Genomic DNA, 19,919 nt, shown 5'->3' with positions numbered 1-19,919 from the left:
AAAAGCAGGGTCAAAAGGTAGGTTCATTATGTTGTTAATAAAAAAACCCCCACACCCTGTGGAAATCAAATGAGCTGCTTGTCTCAGCTATTGCACAGGTAGTTCTTGGCTTTCATAAGCAGAACAATGATACTGCTCATAACAGTCAGTTATGTGGTAGGTCCAGGGGATTTTCTCCATGCTGAGGACCAAAGAAGCTTTGCAGACCTGTCTGTGTCTCATCCAAAAATAGAGCAAAGCCCCACAGCTCCACAACAGGGAGTCATGGCCCATACACAGACCTGGGCCACAGCAGTTTGCTATTTCTGCTTGCTCAGCTGTTTTACAGACACTGTAGAGAAAGAACTACTAGAAGCAAGTGCAAGCAGTGCCAGAGGAAAAAAAAGTACAAGTGCAGAGCTCTGCCAAAAGAAGATGTTCCTGTCACTGGACTATCAACTCATATTTAAGCTGCAAATTTAGCAGGTTAATAATAGGCAGATGCCGCCTTTGAGGTCCACAGAGTGAGTGGACTGGACACATCCATAATAAAAATCAGTTTAAAAGTTGGCAGATCCATTATCCACACTCATGGCTTCACTTCTGTAATTATTGCAACTTGTATTTTGATTGGCTCTTTGGTTTGTTTCTGGTCACTGATCCATGGAGGATATTTGCTGTATCATATTTTGGCAGGAACTGGAGCATGTGCATGGAAAGCAGAACCAGTAATAGTTTTGTTTTTTTTTTTTTTATAATTGACCAGCATGACATCTATGGGTTTATCTATCTGACAGACATGCAGTTCACTGCCAAGAAACCCAGCTCTGGAGAGCACCTTGCAGGACAACTAGAACAAGTTTGGGGTTCCGTTATTCTTAGATAGAATGTATTTAGTCCAGGTTCTTATGGGAAGTTCTGCCTAATTTGCAAAGTGACTTTTTTTTGATGGCTTACAAGAAAATTAAGTTTAGACATGCTGATATCTTCTGGTGTGACTGTTGCCAGCGGATTTAACTGAAAAGCCTTTACCTTTCTGGCTGGGTGGGCAATGATTTTCTTTGCTGAGCACTAGAGGGGGTACCATCCAGCGTGTAAACAATCATCAGGCCCTTCACATCCTCTGACAAGTCACTGTTCCTTTGTGCCTTTAAATATGCCACTGGAGGAGGTCTAGGGAGACAAACAGCAGGAGAGTCATGTTGTTTGAGACTCCCTATACCTTGTCCCATATGGATGGGGTATGTTTTCCCCTTCACATTTTCCTTAACAACCCACATGGAACAGAAGCAAGCAAGGAGACTGTTTTGAAGAAAGAATCCTATTTGTGCTAGAGAACAACATCTAGGTATGGTCAGGTAAACAGGCAAAATGCTTCCCCAAGCAGGTATTAATTTCAAGACTTTGCAACCTGGAAATTGCCTGGGACTGTTTGTGGTGGTGCTGGCTCCACCTCTGCCAGGGTTGCTGCTGTTCCCATAGCAACTCACCATCTCCTGCTTTAGACTTTCCCTTCCTTTTAATCAGACAAGATAATTCCCAGATACTGAATGAGCTAACACTGTCCAGGTGCAGCTGAGTTTTCAGTAACACTCATTTTGGAGGAGCAGACTTGATGCTCTCCCACTGCAGGCTGTTGCAACCACTGTCACTTGACCAGTTCTGCTGAAGTGCTTCACCTCGTTTCAGGGAAGGGTTCCAGCACACCTACTGCTCCAGGATATCAGTGAGAAAAGGCAGGGCTCTGCAAAGCTCATGCACACCCAGGCACTGGAAAAGGCTGTGCGCATGGCCCTTTATGTTTATAGCAACCATATCTAGTCTTCCAAATTTTTCCGTTTCTTGCCAAGACTGTACGCTGCTGTTGTTGCTGTACAGTGAGCCCTCAGACCCCAGCAGCAATGATCCCTGGGGCAAAAACCCATTTCCCAGGAAGCAGTGGCTCACCATCCCTACAACAAGGCAAGACAGCCCCTCTGCTCTCCTCACCCTGAGGCTGAAGGCTGCAAGAGATCAGATTAGTGCTCTTAGTTTTGAAGAGCAGGTAGAGACATGGGAGAATAAGAGATATTTTTAAAAAATTGAAAATCATGGACAGTATGGCACTTTTAAACAGCTCTGTGCATCTTACTTTGTGTTTCTGCAGCACTCTCTCTGTTGAGAGAGGACTGCGGGAGAAGGTCAAGTTAGGACAGTAACCGTCCAACAGGCATGTTTCTGCTGAAGCCTTTGCTGATTGAATGACTTAGATGCATGCTCTCCTTCTCCCCTACAGTTGGCCATGGGCAGAGCGAGGGTGATCGTATGGTTGTCTCAGATTTCCACGTCTTCATCAGGGACAGCTTGCAGCACATTGATCTCATGAAGAAAGAGTACCCCGGGCTGCCCATTCTCATTCTGGGCCACTCCATGGTAAGCACCATCCCCTGCCGCTCCCAGCAGCACCCAGGACACGTGCCATAGCACAGTGGTACTCGGCCCACAGCAGGAAAAACAAAACTACAAGCAACCTTCCTTTCCGCTTCATTCACTGACTGATTTGCCAGCAAGCCTTACCCAACAAGAGCTGTCTTGAGTACAGTCAGTCCTTAACCCTTCTACCCAGACCATGGCCCTAATTAGTGCCATTTGCAACAATGGGCCCGTTTTTCAATAGGACTGTTCATTCACACCAGGTACATGGTAAGTCCCACCACCTCCCTGCAGCATTGGGCTTCTCCTTTCATTTTAACCAGTAACCAGGAGGTTAAGCCCTCCAAAGCTTTGTGAGTGGCTGGGGAATGAAGCACAAAAAATACCCTGTAGCCTCATTCTGTTAAACAACCTAAGAGGAAAATGTACCAGGGATTAAGGCTGCAAAAACAAAGGCACTGATTTGGTGAACAGATCTGAAGTCTGATTCTGACAGCGTGGGCCAAATCCCTTTATTCAAGCTAGCAATATTCCCCTCGATGTCATTGATCTGCTCTGCCTGCCTGCCCGGAGGAGAGGGAAGTGAACCAAGGCCTTGGGACTGAGCCCACGCTCGGACAAAGGCGTGCTCCTGCACGAGGAGGGCGGTGTGCTCGGGAGGCTCCCGCGCTCCAGAGCCACCGTAACAAGGAGCTGATTTCCCAGCCAGGTCTTTGAAATGCTTTTTGCTGCTGCTCCATTTAACAAGCCCCTGGTTCTCTGGCAGCATGGAAGTTCACCAAATATTTCCCTTGGCAACTAATCCTTTGTAAACTTTCCCAAGCAAGCCAGCCAGATCCCTTCTATCCCCTCCACCTCCCCCCCCCCAGTGTCACCAGCCCTGTCCTCATGCAGGAGGGCTCAGCCTGGCTGGTGTTCAGCTCCAAATCCTGGGCTGGGCGTTCACTGTCAGGCCCTGGATGGAGTGCTGTGGGACTGGAGACACTGAAGATGGGAATATTTAACTTTGGGTAAATTGTGAAGATTTTCATGTCCTGGATGGCAGCATTGCTGTTGCCCAGGTTACCAGTGCCACAAGTACCAAGTGAGCCCAGCTTCACAGCATCTTGCTGATGCAGCACCAGTGTGTAGAGCCTCACCTTATTTTTCAAGTCCCACCTGAACTGCCACTTCAGACAATTTCTTCTTAGTCCTTTTAACTGAGGAAGACACAAAGTATCCTAGGGAGCTGACAGACATTGCTCAGAGAGTTGAATTCAGTGTGATGTGAGAGTTTATAGTGTCAGAACAGAAACCTGGTCTCTCCTCCCTCACAAAACCCAGACACTTCCTGTGCCCCTGCTCCTCCAGCCTTCCTTGCTGACCACACTGACTCTCACTGGGGCAGAAATAATTTGCTCATTTGGACTAAGACTCTTCCAGTAACAGGGTTACTATACAAACAAGATGTTGACACTTGTATTAAGATGTGGGCTGTTATTTTGCATTGCAGGGGGGAGCCATCTCCATTTTGACAGCTAGTGAGAGACCCAGTGAGTTTTCAGGCATGCTGTTAATCTCTCCTTTAGTGGTAGCCAGCCCAGAAGTCGCCACTCCCATCAAGGTAAGAGCAAATTTGCGTTGCACCTTGTCACCTCGCTCTTCCACTCAAGAAAATACATTAGGACCTCTAGCCTTAAAAATGGAAAACCCCACCGAGATCTGTGCCACCTGGATGCCAGTCAATACCTCTCTTTAAAGTGCCTCCCCCCCAAGTCCCACCTGCTTTTCAGAGGGGAAGTGAGTCCTGAACTCTTCCAGAAAAACTTATTTAAATGCGAGTCCGATAATGATGGTGCCTCAGGAGGTGGTAGCAGACTGTGTTTCTTCACCACACCCTGTGACAGCCCACACAAGGCCATCCTTTCCCTTCCTCTTCTACAGTTTTCTTCCTGACTCATGCAGCGTCTGGGATAGTTACAACACAGGCTGCTGGCTAAGCTAGGCCAGGGTTATTTTTGGCATTTGGGGGATGACCAATTTCTAAACACAACAGCTCTTGAGTCCCAGGAATCCTTCATGAGCCTCAAAGGAGGCTTCCAGCTAAAGCATCACTGTCCCAGCAGCATCCCATTTGGCTTGGTACTAGAGCTGGTTCTTGTTCAGACCAGCTCCTTTGTCTAGTGTTTAAGCTTCAGCCCCCCCATCCCCACCCCTCTTCCCACCCCTATCTCCCTTCCAGAGCTGTTGCTGATCCATATTTGCACCACTCAGTTTGCCTTTCCCCAGGGAGGCTTTGCAAGACAACTGATCCTCAGCTCTCCTCTCCTTACTGGATTCTTAAAGGAACAATCAATCCTAAGAGAAGCTGGAAGCAATAGTAAAGACCAGCAAAGCCAGCAGAAAGGACAGACCATATCATTCTCACATGACTCGTTCCTTTATCCTTCCTCCCTAAATCCTCTTCCTAGGGCCAGCTTCTTGTTTTAATCTATTTCTAAACTATGTCTCCTGTTTTTTCTTCTGCGAGAAAGGAAACAGATTGCCTCAGCTATCAGTATAATCCTGTCACACTTTCTGCTGGAGCCAAAGCCATCCACTGACCTTACAAATCATCACAAGCACCAAAGGGTGCCTTTTAATCACCTCACTCTTCCTCTGAAGGAAATGCATTAAGACTTCTAGCCGTAAAATACAAAACCCCACTGAGATCTGCACCACCTGGATGCCAGTCAGTGTTTTCCTTCTAAGTGCCTCCCCCACAGTCCCACCTACTTTTCTGAGGGAAAGTGAGTCCTGAAGTTGTCCGGTCTGGAAACACTTGTTTAAATAGGAGTCAGAGCACCAAAGCATGCTTTTAGGAGGCCGGTAGCTGGTTCTTCACAGGTGAGGCTATACCTGACGCAGCATAAAGGTCCCATGAGCACCAGTGCCCCTGTTTTTTCTTACTTTGGAAAAGGAAAAATAAAAGCAAAACAATAATTAAGATCTGAATCTGAAAGACACTGTTAACCTTCTGCTTCTAGTTGAGTCAAGGAAAATATGGAAAGATTTTGCTTGTTCTAGAGCTATACCTTTTGCCAGATGCTAAACCCTTTCTGAAATAAGGACTTGCCAGTTCTGTGAGAACTAGCATTACTGTAGGCTGGTTTCTTGCAGATTTGTACCATATTGTTGTTTAATTTCCATGTAGGAAATCCTGATCTCTCACTGAAGCATTCTGGAGGTATTTATACAATCTTCTTCCTAGAGAGTCTCTCTCATGCAGTAATCCAAGTGCACAATGAGTTTCTCTTTCGAATCTATTGTTGCATCTCAAAACTGATTAAAAATTAATTATTCATGAAACATATCTGCTCTATCAAACTTAGTTTAAATCAGTCCTGGAGTTGAAAAGGTACTTGCAAGAGGAAGGAGTGAACACAGGCAGAGTATTCTGGCATAAGCTACGTTTTCCCATAAAGCTGACCTGGAATCACTTGTGTGCTTTTTTCTTTTTCTCTGAGAGCCAAAAAACATTTCATTGGTTTTTGTGCCTCTGAGGCACAAAGGCCATGGTTTTCCCTTGGCTCAGGGCTGAGAAGTCCCAGTTCCATTTCCCAAGGACCGTTGTATTTTTCCCCTTGCTGGGGAAGTTTCCAGCTGAGCAAGAATTTACCTTGGCCTAAACAAACAAGGGGTCAAGGCAACAATAACAGTGGGCTAGATTACACACTGGGTCCTTCAGTCTGTCTTAGAAAGACCTTGCCTCACTGCTGAGCCAGCCCTAGCAGCAGCAGAAATGCAGCATGTTTGCAGCCCACATGCAGGTAAATCAAATTCTGCTCTTCACAGAAGCACAACTTCATCAACACCCTATAAATCTTGTGTCCTGATAGAAAGATCCAGCTGCAGATCATGTGGAGAGAGGGATCTTGTTGCTTCCCTCCTTTTCTCAACGGATCTGAACAAACTTCAGCTCAGATTCTTCAGAATTTCAAAGGATGCAAAGAGATGGGAGTCACATGCTAGCAAAGAGCAGAGCAAGGGTGAAGGAATATCTTACATTACATTTCTGCTTTTGAGTGCTTTGAAATCAGGTGGGCAGGACAGCCACTCAGGAAATACTCCTTAGTGATTAACCCTGTCCTAACCCTCAGCCTAGCCCTTAAGAGCTCAGTACACAATATTCACTTTACTTTTGTGTTTGCCATTTTGCCTCTTGCTGATCTACTGCTTTCCAAACCAACTGGACATCACATTGCTCCAGTACCCAAGGGCCTCCTAGTCATTCAGCCCAAATCTGCAGCCAGTGCCAGCACAGAGGACCGTTTCTAAAGACTTAGCCAAACTGGAAGTACTATAGTAAAACCTCTTGGTTTTACTCTTGTCTGTCCAGTTGGGCAGAGCTATTAGTCATTAGGTTCAGACAAACATATATGAATTGGTTTGGTATCCAGCTATGGAGACACTGTGTCTGATAAATATCCTATCCTACCCCTGATAACACCATTCAATTGCTCCCAACCCAATCTCTGTAGCTCATCAGTGTTTCTTCCAGAGACTTTTCGATTCAGTCAAATGAGCATGGCTAGCTTAACCAGTTCAAGCATCACATTTTTGTAGCTGAAATGGACTAAAGAGAATTCACACAAGCACTTTGGCAAACTGAGATCATGGGCAAGAGAAATAAGCACATTGAGGTGTAGAAGGAACAGGAATTGTTCCATTCCGAAGAAAAGTATTTACACTGTGAAGCATCCATATACTTAAACTAACACAAAAAAAAACATGAAGTCAACTTTAAATTACACTTCCAGTCAAAATTACACTTCACTGATATCTCCAACTCAAGGCAGTACATGCTGCCATAGTTGTGGTCAGGAGCCAGCCCTTTCTCCGTGGCAGTTCAGCAGTCAGCTTGTGACTCAGTTTGGCAAAACTCCAGATACACACATAAACTTCAAGAACATTTCCAAAGCACGTCGTAGTGACAAGGTCATCAGTAGGCTGTGGGCTTGGGATGATGAGCATATATCATTCAAATAGAAAAATGCCCATACTGAACCTGACAAAAGCCTGTCTTAGCCTGTCTCCTACAAGGAAAAGCCTGAGAAAGAGCATGTATTTAGTACTCTTTTCCTCGTCACACCTTTCCCACCTTCAGCTCAGCATTAGGCTGGTGTATTGTTGCTCATATGAGAGAAAGATTCAAATTTATGCTCCTTCTCCAAAATCCCTATTGCAGAACCTTGGAAATATAAATATTCCTAAATGTACCAAGCAGATACAGAGCATAATCCCCAGACTTATAGCTGCTTCTGGAATTTGAGAGTACATCAACTAACTTCCTTCTTCAGCTAAATTAAAGTCTAAATAGATCTTGAAAGAACATCAGCTAACCTCCAAGGCATTTCCTCTTGAACAAGCAATCATTAGGTATAAGAACTCACCCTAGCTCTTAGCTCAGGCTCCAGTTTTAGGGCAGCCTAATTGCCTGAAGTTGTCATGATAGTTTTTGGAGACAGGCACTTCCAGGCCATTATGCTAGATGTGGTCTGCGGGTGTGTCTGTCACTCCCCATGTTCTGTAACAAAAGCCTAGGACAATTACACTTTTAACTTAAATACATCAGCTAGATGTCTAAAGTTACTTGGCATATATCTGGGTAATCATAAGTAGTTGGAGAGAAGCAAAACTATTACAGCATTGTCAGTGCACAGAGTCCATAACTTTGCCTTGGATTCATGGAGGTGCATTCCTCAAAGCATCACTGCCTAGAATTAACACAAACCAAAGAAAACTCCATTCCTCCTTCTTTGCATCCTAAGCTCATACTTGCACTGGAGGAGATCTGCTGTTTTACTGGTCTAACTCTGGAGACCTCAGAAGAATTTCAGTTTGCTCACACAGTGTCATAGGCAGTAAGGGGCTTGATATACTGGTAGGCAGTGATACTGGTTCCTAATCGTATCCACCTCAATGTACACACGTTCCCAGATCTGCTGTAAGTCTTTACTGCTCTTTGCTCCTGGATGACTTTGACTTCAGCCTTGCATTATTCCTCTAATGTCATAATTACTCTGTCACATATCATTTGTGATCTGAAATGTCAAAGAGTGCTTCAGAAGTGATTACATATCAGCAGAAAGAGAACACAGGTGACAGCCTACCCACAAGTAATAGCTGTGAACACAAAAGCGACCATGTAACAGACCAAAAAAAACCACTAATTGCATATTTTCTGACTTAAGTGGCGATCGTTTAATTAAAGAGAGTTATCAAAAAATCAGAGCAGAACCCAGGTATCAAGGTGCTTGCAGTGCTATTGAAATGAAAGATGCTACCCTTTCTTCTGACAGTAGTTTCAAGCCTGGGCTGCTGAATGCTTTTGTGTTTCATTCCCAGGAGACAAATGAGCAATGGATTCCCTTAGCCAACGCATGCACATTTTGCTGTTTATTTACAGGTTCCCCAGAGAATATGTATATGAAAATAGAGCTGCCTCAGCCACTGCCACAAATTGCACTGAACACCACTTACACACTACAACCTGAAATCAAAGATCTGGCAGCAAAGAAAGGGTAGCAAAACAAGAAAACCCAGCCCTTCTGATGACTGAAAATGGCTTTTTCCTTTCAAAGTGCTTAACTAAAGCCTTTTTAGAGGTTAACTTGGGAACAGGAAAATGGCAAAGTCCAATGAAGTTGTGGTGTTGCATGTGAACAGACAGCTGATGACATTTCAGACTAGCACACCCGCTCCCTGATGGAGCACTCAAAACACTTTCTCTTTAAGAGAAGTGTTTAAAATATAGGACAGCGTCAGTTGACATTTTGTCTACATTTAGCCTGCATCCAAGGCTAAACCACAGCAGGTGCTCCATTGTGCAATATCCCCTCCCCAGGCAAGAAGGGGGATCAGGAAAAAGAGAGGAGACTCACAAATTGAAATGAAAACAGATCTAATGAAACAGCCAAGCTGATACTGATGTCAGTATAAAGTAAACAAAAACTGTACGCAGCTCAGAAAACATACGGTGGTCCAAATAAACAGGAAAGCAATCCACAGGAGCTCTCAAGCAGAAAACCCCCTCATCCCCAGCAAACTCCCCCCTTTATACTGAGTGTGATGCTTATGGGATGGGATACACCTGCAGCCAGCTCAGGTCAGCTGCCCTGGCTGACCCCAAACTGCTGCTGGCCTGCAGACCGTGGCTGGCCTGGGATTCTGTCCCAGACAAAACCAGCACACATTTCTCAACTGTTTAACTTCTGTGCTGATTCCCGTCAGCTCAGGATTTGGCCCTCCATGTTCTCTCTCTTGCTCTAACTAGCTCTTTAACTGCTTGCTTTCCTGTCCCACAGGTGTTTGCAGCAAAAGTGCTCAACTTTGTTCTCCCAAACCTGTCACTGGGATCGATAGATCCAAATGCAATTTCCCGGAACAAGAAGGAGGTGAGAACCTTAATGCCATTTACAGTCACTGCACAGTCAGTATCCTGCCATTTCTCTTTGAAAAACCTATGTGTTTTGCTAAATCATGAGGCCAAGATCTATCTGTGCTGGTGTAATAAGGTGAAACATCTCTGAAGTTAGTGGTACTGGGTGCACATAGCAGAAAACTGTGGGAAATCATCTGTTCTTCCCTTTCATGTGTCTTGCAGCCACTCTGGTTGCAAGACAGAACAGAAACCTGTGCTATGGTTGCAGTGGAGAGCACATGGGAACCACGTTTGTCTCTGCTGCACCACCACCACTCATTAAATTGGCAAAACCCAACTCACACAGGTTGCAAACACACTGCTATAGTCAACTTTTCCAACCCTGCTCTTTGCAGTGAAACTGTGCAAACCCTGCAACCCTAGAGATTTGTTTGCCTGCTTACCCAGCAGGATCACATTGTACCAAACGTATTCAAACAGAGGAAAAGAGCCTGCTTGCCCCGCAGACCTTGCTGCAAGGTCTCCTGGATCACATGTTGGCTCTGCTACAGCCTTTCCAAAGACAATGTATTCTTGCTGCACCCAAGAGTAAAATACATAAACGAGCTGCAATTGAAGCAGCTCTTGTAACAACCCAGTTCCAGCTTCACCACCCCAACTGTGTGCATGGAATTGTTCCAGGATGAAGTTTTTGTGGTGCCACCCCAGCTTGGGACTCTCCCCCTATTCATACCCACTCCTAGTAATAACTATTGCAGCCTATTCACACCGTCACTGACAAAACCAGATGCTGTCGAACTGCTGCAACAACACGTAGCAAGAGTTTTCCCTTCTCATTGTTGTAGGAGAAGTGAAAGGAGGGAGATATGAACTGTAAGTGAATGAAAGTCCTTTGGCTGGACCCAGAACTTGGTGCATTTCAGAAATCAACTTGAATGGTAGAAAATGGCACACTCTCAAAAGCAAGAGGGCTTCACTGGTGTAGTGGTCAGTTGTTCCAGTGCTCCCACTCCAGCTTGCACCTCACTCACAGATGCTGTAATTTTTCCTGCTGTTCATGCAATGATTCATATCTTAAGTAGAAGTTAATAAGTTGCCTTTCTCTGGGGATGGCATTAGAGTTGAAGCAGAAAAGATCAGGAGCAAAGCCGATGTCAGTGGCTGTGTGAGTGCAGTGCATTCAGCCTTGGCACAGCCCACCTCTCCAATTTGCCCACTCACTAGACTGGAAAGCAGAGTCTCCCAGAGTAGCCTCAGAGTGTTCAGGGGTGTTTCTTGGCACTGCCAAAGCGTATTTTGGCCAAACAAGTTTCAGTTCACTCACCTGTGAACAGAACATACCATTTCACTGGGCTGAAGGCAAGGAGCTGAGGAAAGGAAGGCAGAGTAGGTCCTAGGAAACCATCAGGACTAGCATGGAGTGAGTTCATGTGCATCCACTGAGGGGCCATATGAGGCTGCACAAAATACATACTTGGGAAGAAGGCTGATTCCAGTCAAGCTGGAGAAACCTGCTCTTACTTACATTCAGCTGCCATAACTTGTTGCATATAATTCAGAGAAAAGGTTTAAATTAGACAAACAATTCATTAAAATCACACAGAGGAAAGGTTCCACTTCTGCTTTTGTAGTTGGACGGTAAACACAACCCATGCTTTGGAGGAGGAGAGGAATTTGAGAGTGTTGCTCCCACCTGCACAGTGAGTGTGGCTGGGACATATGGGTCTTTGCCTGCTTCTGCACTGCTCTGGTGTGTGGCTCTTGCACTCTGTGTCACAGCTGGTCCTTAAGGGAAGCAGATTTAAATACATCTCTGACAGTTGGACTCTGCTGGAAGATGCTAGTGCTGCACTAAATAGCTTTACAGGAGAAAAATGATGATGTGGGGACATCCTGAATAATAATCCATTTACAGGAGTGGCAGTGAGCTCCCTTAATTTGGTGCACCTTACTGACTGAGCATTTCTATTGGGGTGATGTTAGGAACCTCCACAGCAACCACTGGACATAGTTTATAATAAATGCTGCTGTTGTCTTTCTACCCAAATATTTGCTGCTGCTTATTCTGCCCTGTGATGCTCCAAGTCTCAAGAGATTCCTTTGAGCATTGTTTATGCTCTGCCCTTTCCCTCTCTGCAGGGGAAGGGAAAGCCTTTTGCAGTGGATAAAAATACAGGTCTGCTTCACTGAAGTCTGCTTATAATGGAGTAGTCTTCAAAAGGAGACAACAAGCCCCTCCTTGCTGTGCTGCCTGCACACCTGCGAGTGCACACACAGCTGAGAGAGCAGCTGCAGGCTGTGAAGTGCACTCCTGGCCATCGTCAGACACCAGGGGCTGAGCCTCCAGGCACTTACCCAAGGCAATGCAGCAGCTCGGTCCTCTGGCTGCCTCTGATGCACACTCCACCCTCCTGGACTCAAGCATGCAACGTGCTGGAAACATCCATTATTGATCTGTTAAACACATTCTCCTGCCAGATCAACTTTCTGTTCTCTAGAAATATTTTTGGGATATCATCCAAGAATTTCCTGACGAGTTTGTGTTCCCAGCAGGCTGTCTTCAGGGTGTAGGGACTGAAGCACAGGATTGTGTGGAGATGTCTCTTTGATCTGCTTGCTGTATCAAATGCAAGAGACACAAAAAAGAGCAAGAAGCAACCTTAAAAACCCAGCGTTGTTATTCCACAGAGGAATAACATCACAGGGGCGGGCACCCCTTTGCCCCATTAATCTTTGTTAGCTGCCAATGATTTCAGTGGGATCATCCACCTGACTTAAGTCTTGTTCCTGCAGAGTCCACATAGGATGAGGCTTAAACTACCTTGTAATGAATTTATTGCTCCTCAAAATGCCAAGGGAAGATGCAGACCTCTAAGCAGGGGAATGTAATGCAGCAGGAGCCCTTATTCTTGCTTCTGTCTCAGAATTACATGAAGAGAAAAAAGAGCTGTGCTGATGGACTCTGCAGAGCCTTTGCTGGACAGCAGCTGGAAGCAGTCACAGGCTTCCCCAGGGCCACCCTCCCTCACTGTCTCAGAGCTTCATGTGCCAGCAGGAGCTCTGGGCTTGCAGGGTTTGCAGTTTATTGCTTGCAGAATATAAAGCCCATTCACTGTCTTTCCCTTCTTCCCTAGGAAACTGCTGCTTTGCACTTGCCCCATGCACTGAACATTAGCTCTGACTGGCATTTCTGTTCATCAGCTGGGAACAGGATCCTTCTCATGCAATCCTGATCAATCTGGATTGGTACTGGGTTATTATGGGTTTTTCCCCTTCCATCTTGTATACAAAAATATTTGTTGGCTGCTCAGTAGCTAAAAAATCTCTGTTCTTTCAGAAAAGAACAAGAGAAAGAAAGAAAGAAACCCATTAGGTCATTCTTGTAGTATTGATGGGGCTGGAGAGGGGGCCAGCTCACATGAATTCATCATCATTGTTTCACTCCATGGGAAGGGAACTTCTGTCAATCTATCCACCCACCCCTCCTCATTCTTACCCCTGCAAAGTCTCTCATTTGTTGCCTTCAATTAAAAATCAAACAAACAAACAAACAAACAAAAACCACCAAAACTAAAACCCTAAAAACAAAAGAGAAGCCCATCTCAGAGCTGTGTTGCGTTAGCACGGTGCTGTGACATAGATCCACACAAGTAACTCCCAGACTAGGCTGAAGCCAGTTGCTAAGTAGCCAATGCAACACGGTGGGTTTTCTCAAAATCCTGATGAAAAGTCAACATATTTGGCTGAGTTATCAGGGGACACCCAGATCTCAGCAGGAGAGAAGTCCTCTTCTGTCCTGTTCTTCTCAGTAGTAACACCACACCAGGCACTTGGTGTTTTGGAAGTCAAAGTTGAGCTTTTTCCATGAGGATGCTTCTTTCTAAACACAGGCAGCTTCATGCTCTTTTGAAGCACTTTGCAGAGCAGGGAAGGCATGACAGACAGACAGGCTGAGTGGTGTAGAGGATGAAGGGTGGGCATTGAGGTTTCTCTACCAACAAGCTGCTTGGGCACTGGGAAGGGTCCATGTGGAGCCAAGAGGACCATGTGCTGTTCAGCCTCTCTGTTTCATAGAGCCTTCAGCAAGAGCAGAAGAAACTCAGTATGTCTTCTGGGTGGACACTTTCCCCTTAACTACAATCTTACCTTTGCAGTGGCCTCTTACGAACCCTCAGTGTGCACAGGCACTTGCTTCTTTGAAAGGGAGATACTAGGCATAAGATCCTTATACTGTGAGCTGTGATGAGAGACTTCTGTCTGTCTCCCTGCCAAAAACTAGCCCTCATTTCAGAGCAGCCATGATCTTTCACAGAGACCAAACACAATGATGGCCTTAATCAAATACCAGAAACATCTGCTGCACCCAAGGGTCCCTAAATTAGTGCTACAACAACTCAAATTTCTTTGGTCCAGCTCCAGCACAAATTAGAGTGACTCCACATCGGTCACTCTCTTGGCCATCCTCAGCAGTGTGGGCTAGGACTGGTGGGTGCCAGCCACTAATAGTCCCAAATTCCCATTCATTCATTTCCCTTGCTGCATTTGGGGACAGGAACCATGGGCTCAAGCAGCAGGAGATGGTGAGGATAGGAAGCAAAAAGGTGATGGGGAAAGACTTGTGAGCATCAGCATGTCTTGCTGCCAGCTCCACTTCTAGTGCTTTGCACTCCAGCACATTTGAGATGGCAAAAAGAGAAACTGCCTGTATGTCCTCTGACACATTAATGCCCCCAGCCAGGAAATCCCCAGTGTGTAGTGTGCTTCTGCCACCCTGATAATCTCATCTCACAGGGAAACAAATGCAGAATCCACCCCAAAGCTTTCCTGGCTTCTCAGTGGGGACCAGTCAGGCCACACTGTCCTGCTACAGAACATCTGTGCCTATGCATAGCTGCGTGTCCCTGGGGTGGCCTTGTGGGTCACCTCCCACCCGTGCTCCCCTCAGGACAGGCAGCAAGAGGGCCTCGAGTTTCTTCAAAGTAAGGGAGAATTTGAACAGACCCCACTGCCTGCGAGGAGAGAAGGAGACTGTTTTCAGCTAACCTATAAATAACCATCATTTCTATAAACATCTGCCAGGGTTGGGAGAAACCGGAGGCTGCGCCTGAGACCAACCCATAATCAAAGCATTCTGGCAAATATTGAGATGGCAGTGGCTGTGTGGGCCGTCTCCATGTACAGTATACAAATATTTACTGTAGATTTGCCTTCTGTGGTAACTACTCATTCCTAGCAACTTTCTGCACCAGCTCTTGCACGTTTTTATCCTCTCACAGTCTGGCTGAGCAAGTTGTTGACTTTTTTTTTTTTTTTTGCCTACCACCCAGTACCGTAATCTTCTGCCTCATTTGGGCACACTTAGCACCCAGAGAGAGCCTCTCAGCAGAAGAGTGCTTTGCAGTCAGATGTGTCACTTCATCTGACGGTGCAGGTCATGGTCTTTGTCCCCAGCGAGGGAACGTGAAAGAGAGAAACATCTGAGCCCTCAGCAGGGAGGATAAGGACCCTGAGAACATCAGCTTTCAAGTAACGCAGCCTGAGGAACCCTCTGCAGAAGAGATGTCATGTTTGAGTGACAGTTGGATATGGCAGAGGAGAAATATTCAGGCAGGTGCCCCCACAGGAACAATCTTTACCTGGCATTGCTTGTTTGCATTCAGGAAGAGCTTTGGCTTGAGTATTTTCTGGTGGTGTAAGAGAGAAACATGCAGCAAGCCAGAGAAAGGAGCAAGCCAGGTCATGTGAGCAGTTCTGGGCAGCCACAGTAAAGACCTCGACCTTGACTCTGATGGCAGGATGTCCTGACAGAGCAGGAAACGACCGTGCAAGTCAAGGGAAGAGAGTCCTCAGCTTTAGGCTGATCTGCTTTGTCTTTTCTGCATGAAACACTGTTAACCTTAAATTACCTCTTTCCCCCTGCCAGATGGAGTCTTACACATCTGATCCCTTGGTCTACCATGGTGGCATGAAGGTCTCCTTTGTCATCCAGCTGATGAATGCCATTGCCAGAATTGAGCGAGCTCTGCCCAGGCTGACTCTGCCCATCCTGGTGCTACACGGTTCTTCTGACAAGCTCTGCGACATCAGAGGGTCCTATTTACTGATGGACACAGTGCAGAGTCAGGACAAAACTCTCAAGGTCATCTTGCTTTCTTGATTTTTAGAGTGTTATCCTGTCGGTGTTGGCCTGAGTGTGAGTGACTTTGAGGGGTAGGGAGCCTGAAGAGCTCTGGAGAGCTGGAGGCAAAGCAGAGCTGACACATCGGTGAGATGGAACACATTACAGCCCCTTTCACCAGGAGGCCAGCCCAAGTGCAGCCCTCCCTGGGCATAGTGTGGTGGCCTTTCACCAGCCACAGCCAGGCTGCAGGCAGGTGGTGGTGGGTGATCTCAAGACCTGACACAGCGGTGGCTGTGTACGTAGAGGGTCTCTTGGACATGAAAGCCTGGTGTAGAAGTAGAGCGTGGCTCATAAGCAGGTAAAGTGCTGACCTCAAAAGCTCTTCTGAACAATGCCAACTGTGTGAGCACCAACATCACCTCACGCCCCAGTGCATAAAGGTACACGGGGGTCTTTCCAAAGCACAGCACAACAAAAGCTACTTCACATCTGCTCATTTCAAGAGAGCCACAGCTGATTAACCAATTGTTAGCACATGAATGAGCCTGAAAGAGAGACAGGGAGACCAAGGGAAAGCTTTTGTCATTGGAAAAATAACTGGATAGTCCGGGCATAAAAGGAGTAAAATTGCACAAGGCATGATGGGAACATCCCCCATTGTCCTTTAAACTCCAAGGGCATGATAAGTATTTCCTCCTTCTTAGCGGGATAAGAAGCAAGAAATGGATGGGGCTGGGACATACATTATCTTCCTAAAGGGCAGCAGGGTGCTCGGGAAACATGCAGATGTCAAGCTGCACTGCCAATGCCTTCCTGCTCCTGGAGGGCCAGCACCGCCAATGGCATCTCTTCAATTTCATAACCTGCCACGTCTAGGAAAAAAACCCGACAAGGTGTGGGCAGGACATGTTGGATCTGTGGGTGTTGATGAGAGGGGACTGAAGGCTGTTTTGCTCATGTGGATTTTTCATTTTCCATGTTAATCTCCACTCTCTCCCTGGTTGCAGGTCTATGAGGAAGCCTATCATGCCCTCCATAAAGAGCTGCCTGAGGTCTCTACCTCTGTCTTCACAGAAATACTAACATGGATTGGCCAGAAGATCTCAGCAGCTGAGGAAACCAGCCATACCTAAGAGCAATTGGTTTTGCAGCTCTTACTGGGGTTTTCTGGCAATAGATGCTTTTCTTAACAGAAGTCTCTCTGAAAAAAGATCCAATGTGGAGGGACTCTTGGGATATTTTATCATGCACAGTGTAAGGGAGGGTGGGAAGAGAAGCACAGGGTGGGGCATTATTTGCTGATATAAACAGCCACTGCCCTCATCTGGAGAAGCTTTCCAGGTCAGGTGACTTTACTGAAATTCTCCTCACCCACCAAGCTTCCCCCACCACTTCCCCTTCTCTGCTTTCACTGGGGCGACAGGGGTGTATTTATACTGCAATAATTTTTGGTATGTCAAAGAAGTCAGTATCTTCCACTTCGCAGTTTTGATTCCAGGTGCATACAGTCCCTTTCCCGTCCCCACCATCGAGTACTTTAAAAGCCCTGGTCCTTGAAAGGAGAGCAGTAATGAAGGTGCTGGGTAATGAGGAGAGGCTCCAGCTCCCTGGAGGTGAAAGGCTGGTTTTCAAGGTCAGACCCCTTTAGATACTGCCATTGTAAGCAGGCCAGGGGAAAGCATAAAGTCAGTCTCCTCCACCAGCCTGCACATCCTCTGCCAGTTTGCACTCGGGGAAAGCGTGTTGAACAGCCCTTTAATTTTCATCATCAGATCAGGATCCCAGAGGGGAGAGGAGGAATGTGGAATCAAACCCACTTAGCACATTCAGAAACCATGCTTTCTTTTCCCCATGCCAAACCTCATCTCCTCTGCAAAATATTCTGTAAATATTCCTAGGGGCTGCTTTTTTCCTTTTTTTTTTTTTTTTTTTTTTGGCATTAATCACTTGTGCTACTGAAACTGAAAAAGCAAAGTCAAAATTATAAGAGAATATAGTAATGTAATATATGATGTCTATAGAGTTGGCTGGGAGCTGGGAGGAAGGGCTCAAGAAGGGGTTGTTTCTTCTCTTGGCAAGAAATAATGTTGTCCTACCAGGATCCAGTCCTCTCACTGTAACTTTACAGTCATAATCTGTTGTTTTCCTTCATCATTTGGAAAATGTCCTGAAAATAATGCTAGAGAGAAGTGCAGAGCATCTGGTGGGTGGGGATTAGCAGTGGGTGTCCTCATGGTCCACTGGTTTAGCAGGAGACCTACAGCGTGAACAGAGATCCAGTCCAAGCTCATCCCAACCTCCTCCTAGCCAGCACAGCCATCTCTGGGCCAGATCACCAGGCAGAGGGGCCGAGCTCAGCCCTTTAGGCAGCTCAGGAGCTAAGGGCAGAGTGTAAGGTGCAATCATCCATCCAACATCTACCTTGCTGCGCTAGGGGCATCCAGGGGCACCGGCCTACAAGCTGCCGTGAAGGAGCTGGCGGACTGGTCCAGTGGTTCAGAGAAGCCAAACCACAGAGCTGCCTGCATCTCTGGTAGCAGCAGGGTGAAAAGAAAGACTTTAGACTCAGTTAAGGAGCAGAGGCATCGTATCGATACAGCAAGAGCTGTGTCGTGAGCGCAGCGTGGCTGCACGGGCCAATTTGTCCAGGATGATGGCCCTAGTTAGAAATATTCTTGGCACTAGCCAGAGAAGGGGTTTAACCTGCACCTTTCCCTTAGTTTTGTGAGAGAAAAATGCCTGCAGATGTTGCACTATGAGAGAGTGGGGCATCTCCCCCAGTGACAAACCAGCCCCCTTAGGCCTTCCCTGGCAGCAGTGGGAACCATCGCTGTGTCTTGAGGACTGGATCCCACCTGTGACAGTCAGAGGGGGTCACCCACCTCTCCCCCCTTTGAAACAACTTCTGGCAAGATTTGGGAAAGGGACCTTTGTGCAATAACAGAATCGGGGCTCAGTCCCATTTGGTCCCAGCAGCATGGATGGGTGGATGGATGGATGAAGGATGTGTGGATGAGGATGCAGGTTTCGTCCTTGTAATTACCCTGTGGGGCCCAAGTCAGGAAAGCTCTTTTATACAGACTGATCCAGGCACTTTCACACTTGTATTTTCTTGCCTCCAAAGAGAGGAAGGAGCTGTTGTTCTGCCAGCAACAGCAGCTTTTCATTCAATTATTATTCCAGTGCAATCAGTTGTTCTCTCCCAGCCCTGCTAAACCTCTGGTGACACTTGACACAGAAAGGAGACAACGCACAGGTCTCCTGCTCTGCATCTTCCAGCAGCCTGGATTGTTGCAGCTTCTTTTCTCTGAGCAAGATCCCTCCTTGCGAGGTGCTGCTAGGGAAAGACAAGAAGAAGAGAATCACTACAGCAGTGATAAACCTCACCCCCTTCTTCAGCTGGAAGGGGAATCAAGTAGGCACGATCCAGCAGTGACAGACACTGCGGGGGTAGGAGCAAGCTGATAACTTAAGGATAGGATTTTTGAAAGCACTTTTCCCGAGGAAGTCAGGAGGAGTAAATCAATGCCCACATTCTTTACATCCCTTCCCAAATTGACAAGCACTTTGTGGGGCTGGGAGGGAGGGAAGTGACCCTCCAGCAGGGAGGTCAGAGCCCGTCTGCTCCCTCCAACCTGGCTTCAGGCAGAGGAAAGTGAGTGATCAGTGCCTTTGCTAAAATGTGTCCTTTCACCCAAGAAACATCTGCAGCTCTGCAGAAATAAAAGGAAACCAGTTACATTGATCTGGGGAAGACTCGTCCCTCTGTCTAGCTCAGCTCAACAACGGCATGTGGCCTGGGGAAGCTGTGTTTGAAAATCAGGTTAACAACAAAAAGCTGAAAGAACAATGATCAAAAAAAAAAGCACCAAATAAGCCCCAAGCCCTGGCAAAGCAGGGTTTTTCACCACCCTCAATCAGCTTTCTGAAGAGCTACTAACTTCCACGGAAGGAGCGGAGGGAGCAGCACCCCCAGCAGCCCGGGGGCTGCCTGCCCTGCAGCTC

The 19,919-nt window shown here is 46.6% G+C and overlaps 1 protein-coding gene across 1 annotated transcript in view; it reads left to right on the top strand.

Annotated features, from left to right (window-relative positions):
• The window catches only part of MGLL (monoglyceride lipase), a 62,135-nt gene extending 45,088 nt beyond the window's left edge, over nucleotides 1–17,047 (top strand). The window contains exons 4-8 of the mRNA XM_008938375.1: nucleotides 2,255–2,391; nucleotides 3,884–3,994; nucleotides 9,717–9,806; nucleotides 15,717–15,932; nucleotides 16,922–17,047. Of these exons, the coding sequence (XP_008936623.1) occupies nucleotides 2,255–2,391; nucleotides 3,884–3,994; nucleotides 9,717–9,806; nucleotides 15,717–15,932; nucleotides 16,922–17,047 (680 nt within the window). The remainder of the gene's footprint in view (nucleotides 1–2,254; nucleotides 2,392–3,883; nucleotides 3,995–9,716; nucleotides 9,807–15,716; nucleotides 15,933–16,921) is intronic.
• Nucleotides 17,048–19,919: the final 2,872 nt, after the last annotated feature.

The sequence above is a fragment of the Merops nubicus genome, unplaced genomic scaffold (assembly GCF_000691845.1).
Source record: "Merops nubicus isolate BGI_N331 unplaced genomic scaffold, ASM69184v1 scaffold27590, whole genome shotgun sequence".
NCBI lineage: Eukaryota > Metazoa > Chordata > Aves > Coraciiformes > Meropidae > Merops > Merops nubicus.
This window is presented reverse-complemented; position numbering and strand designations above follow the sequence as displayed.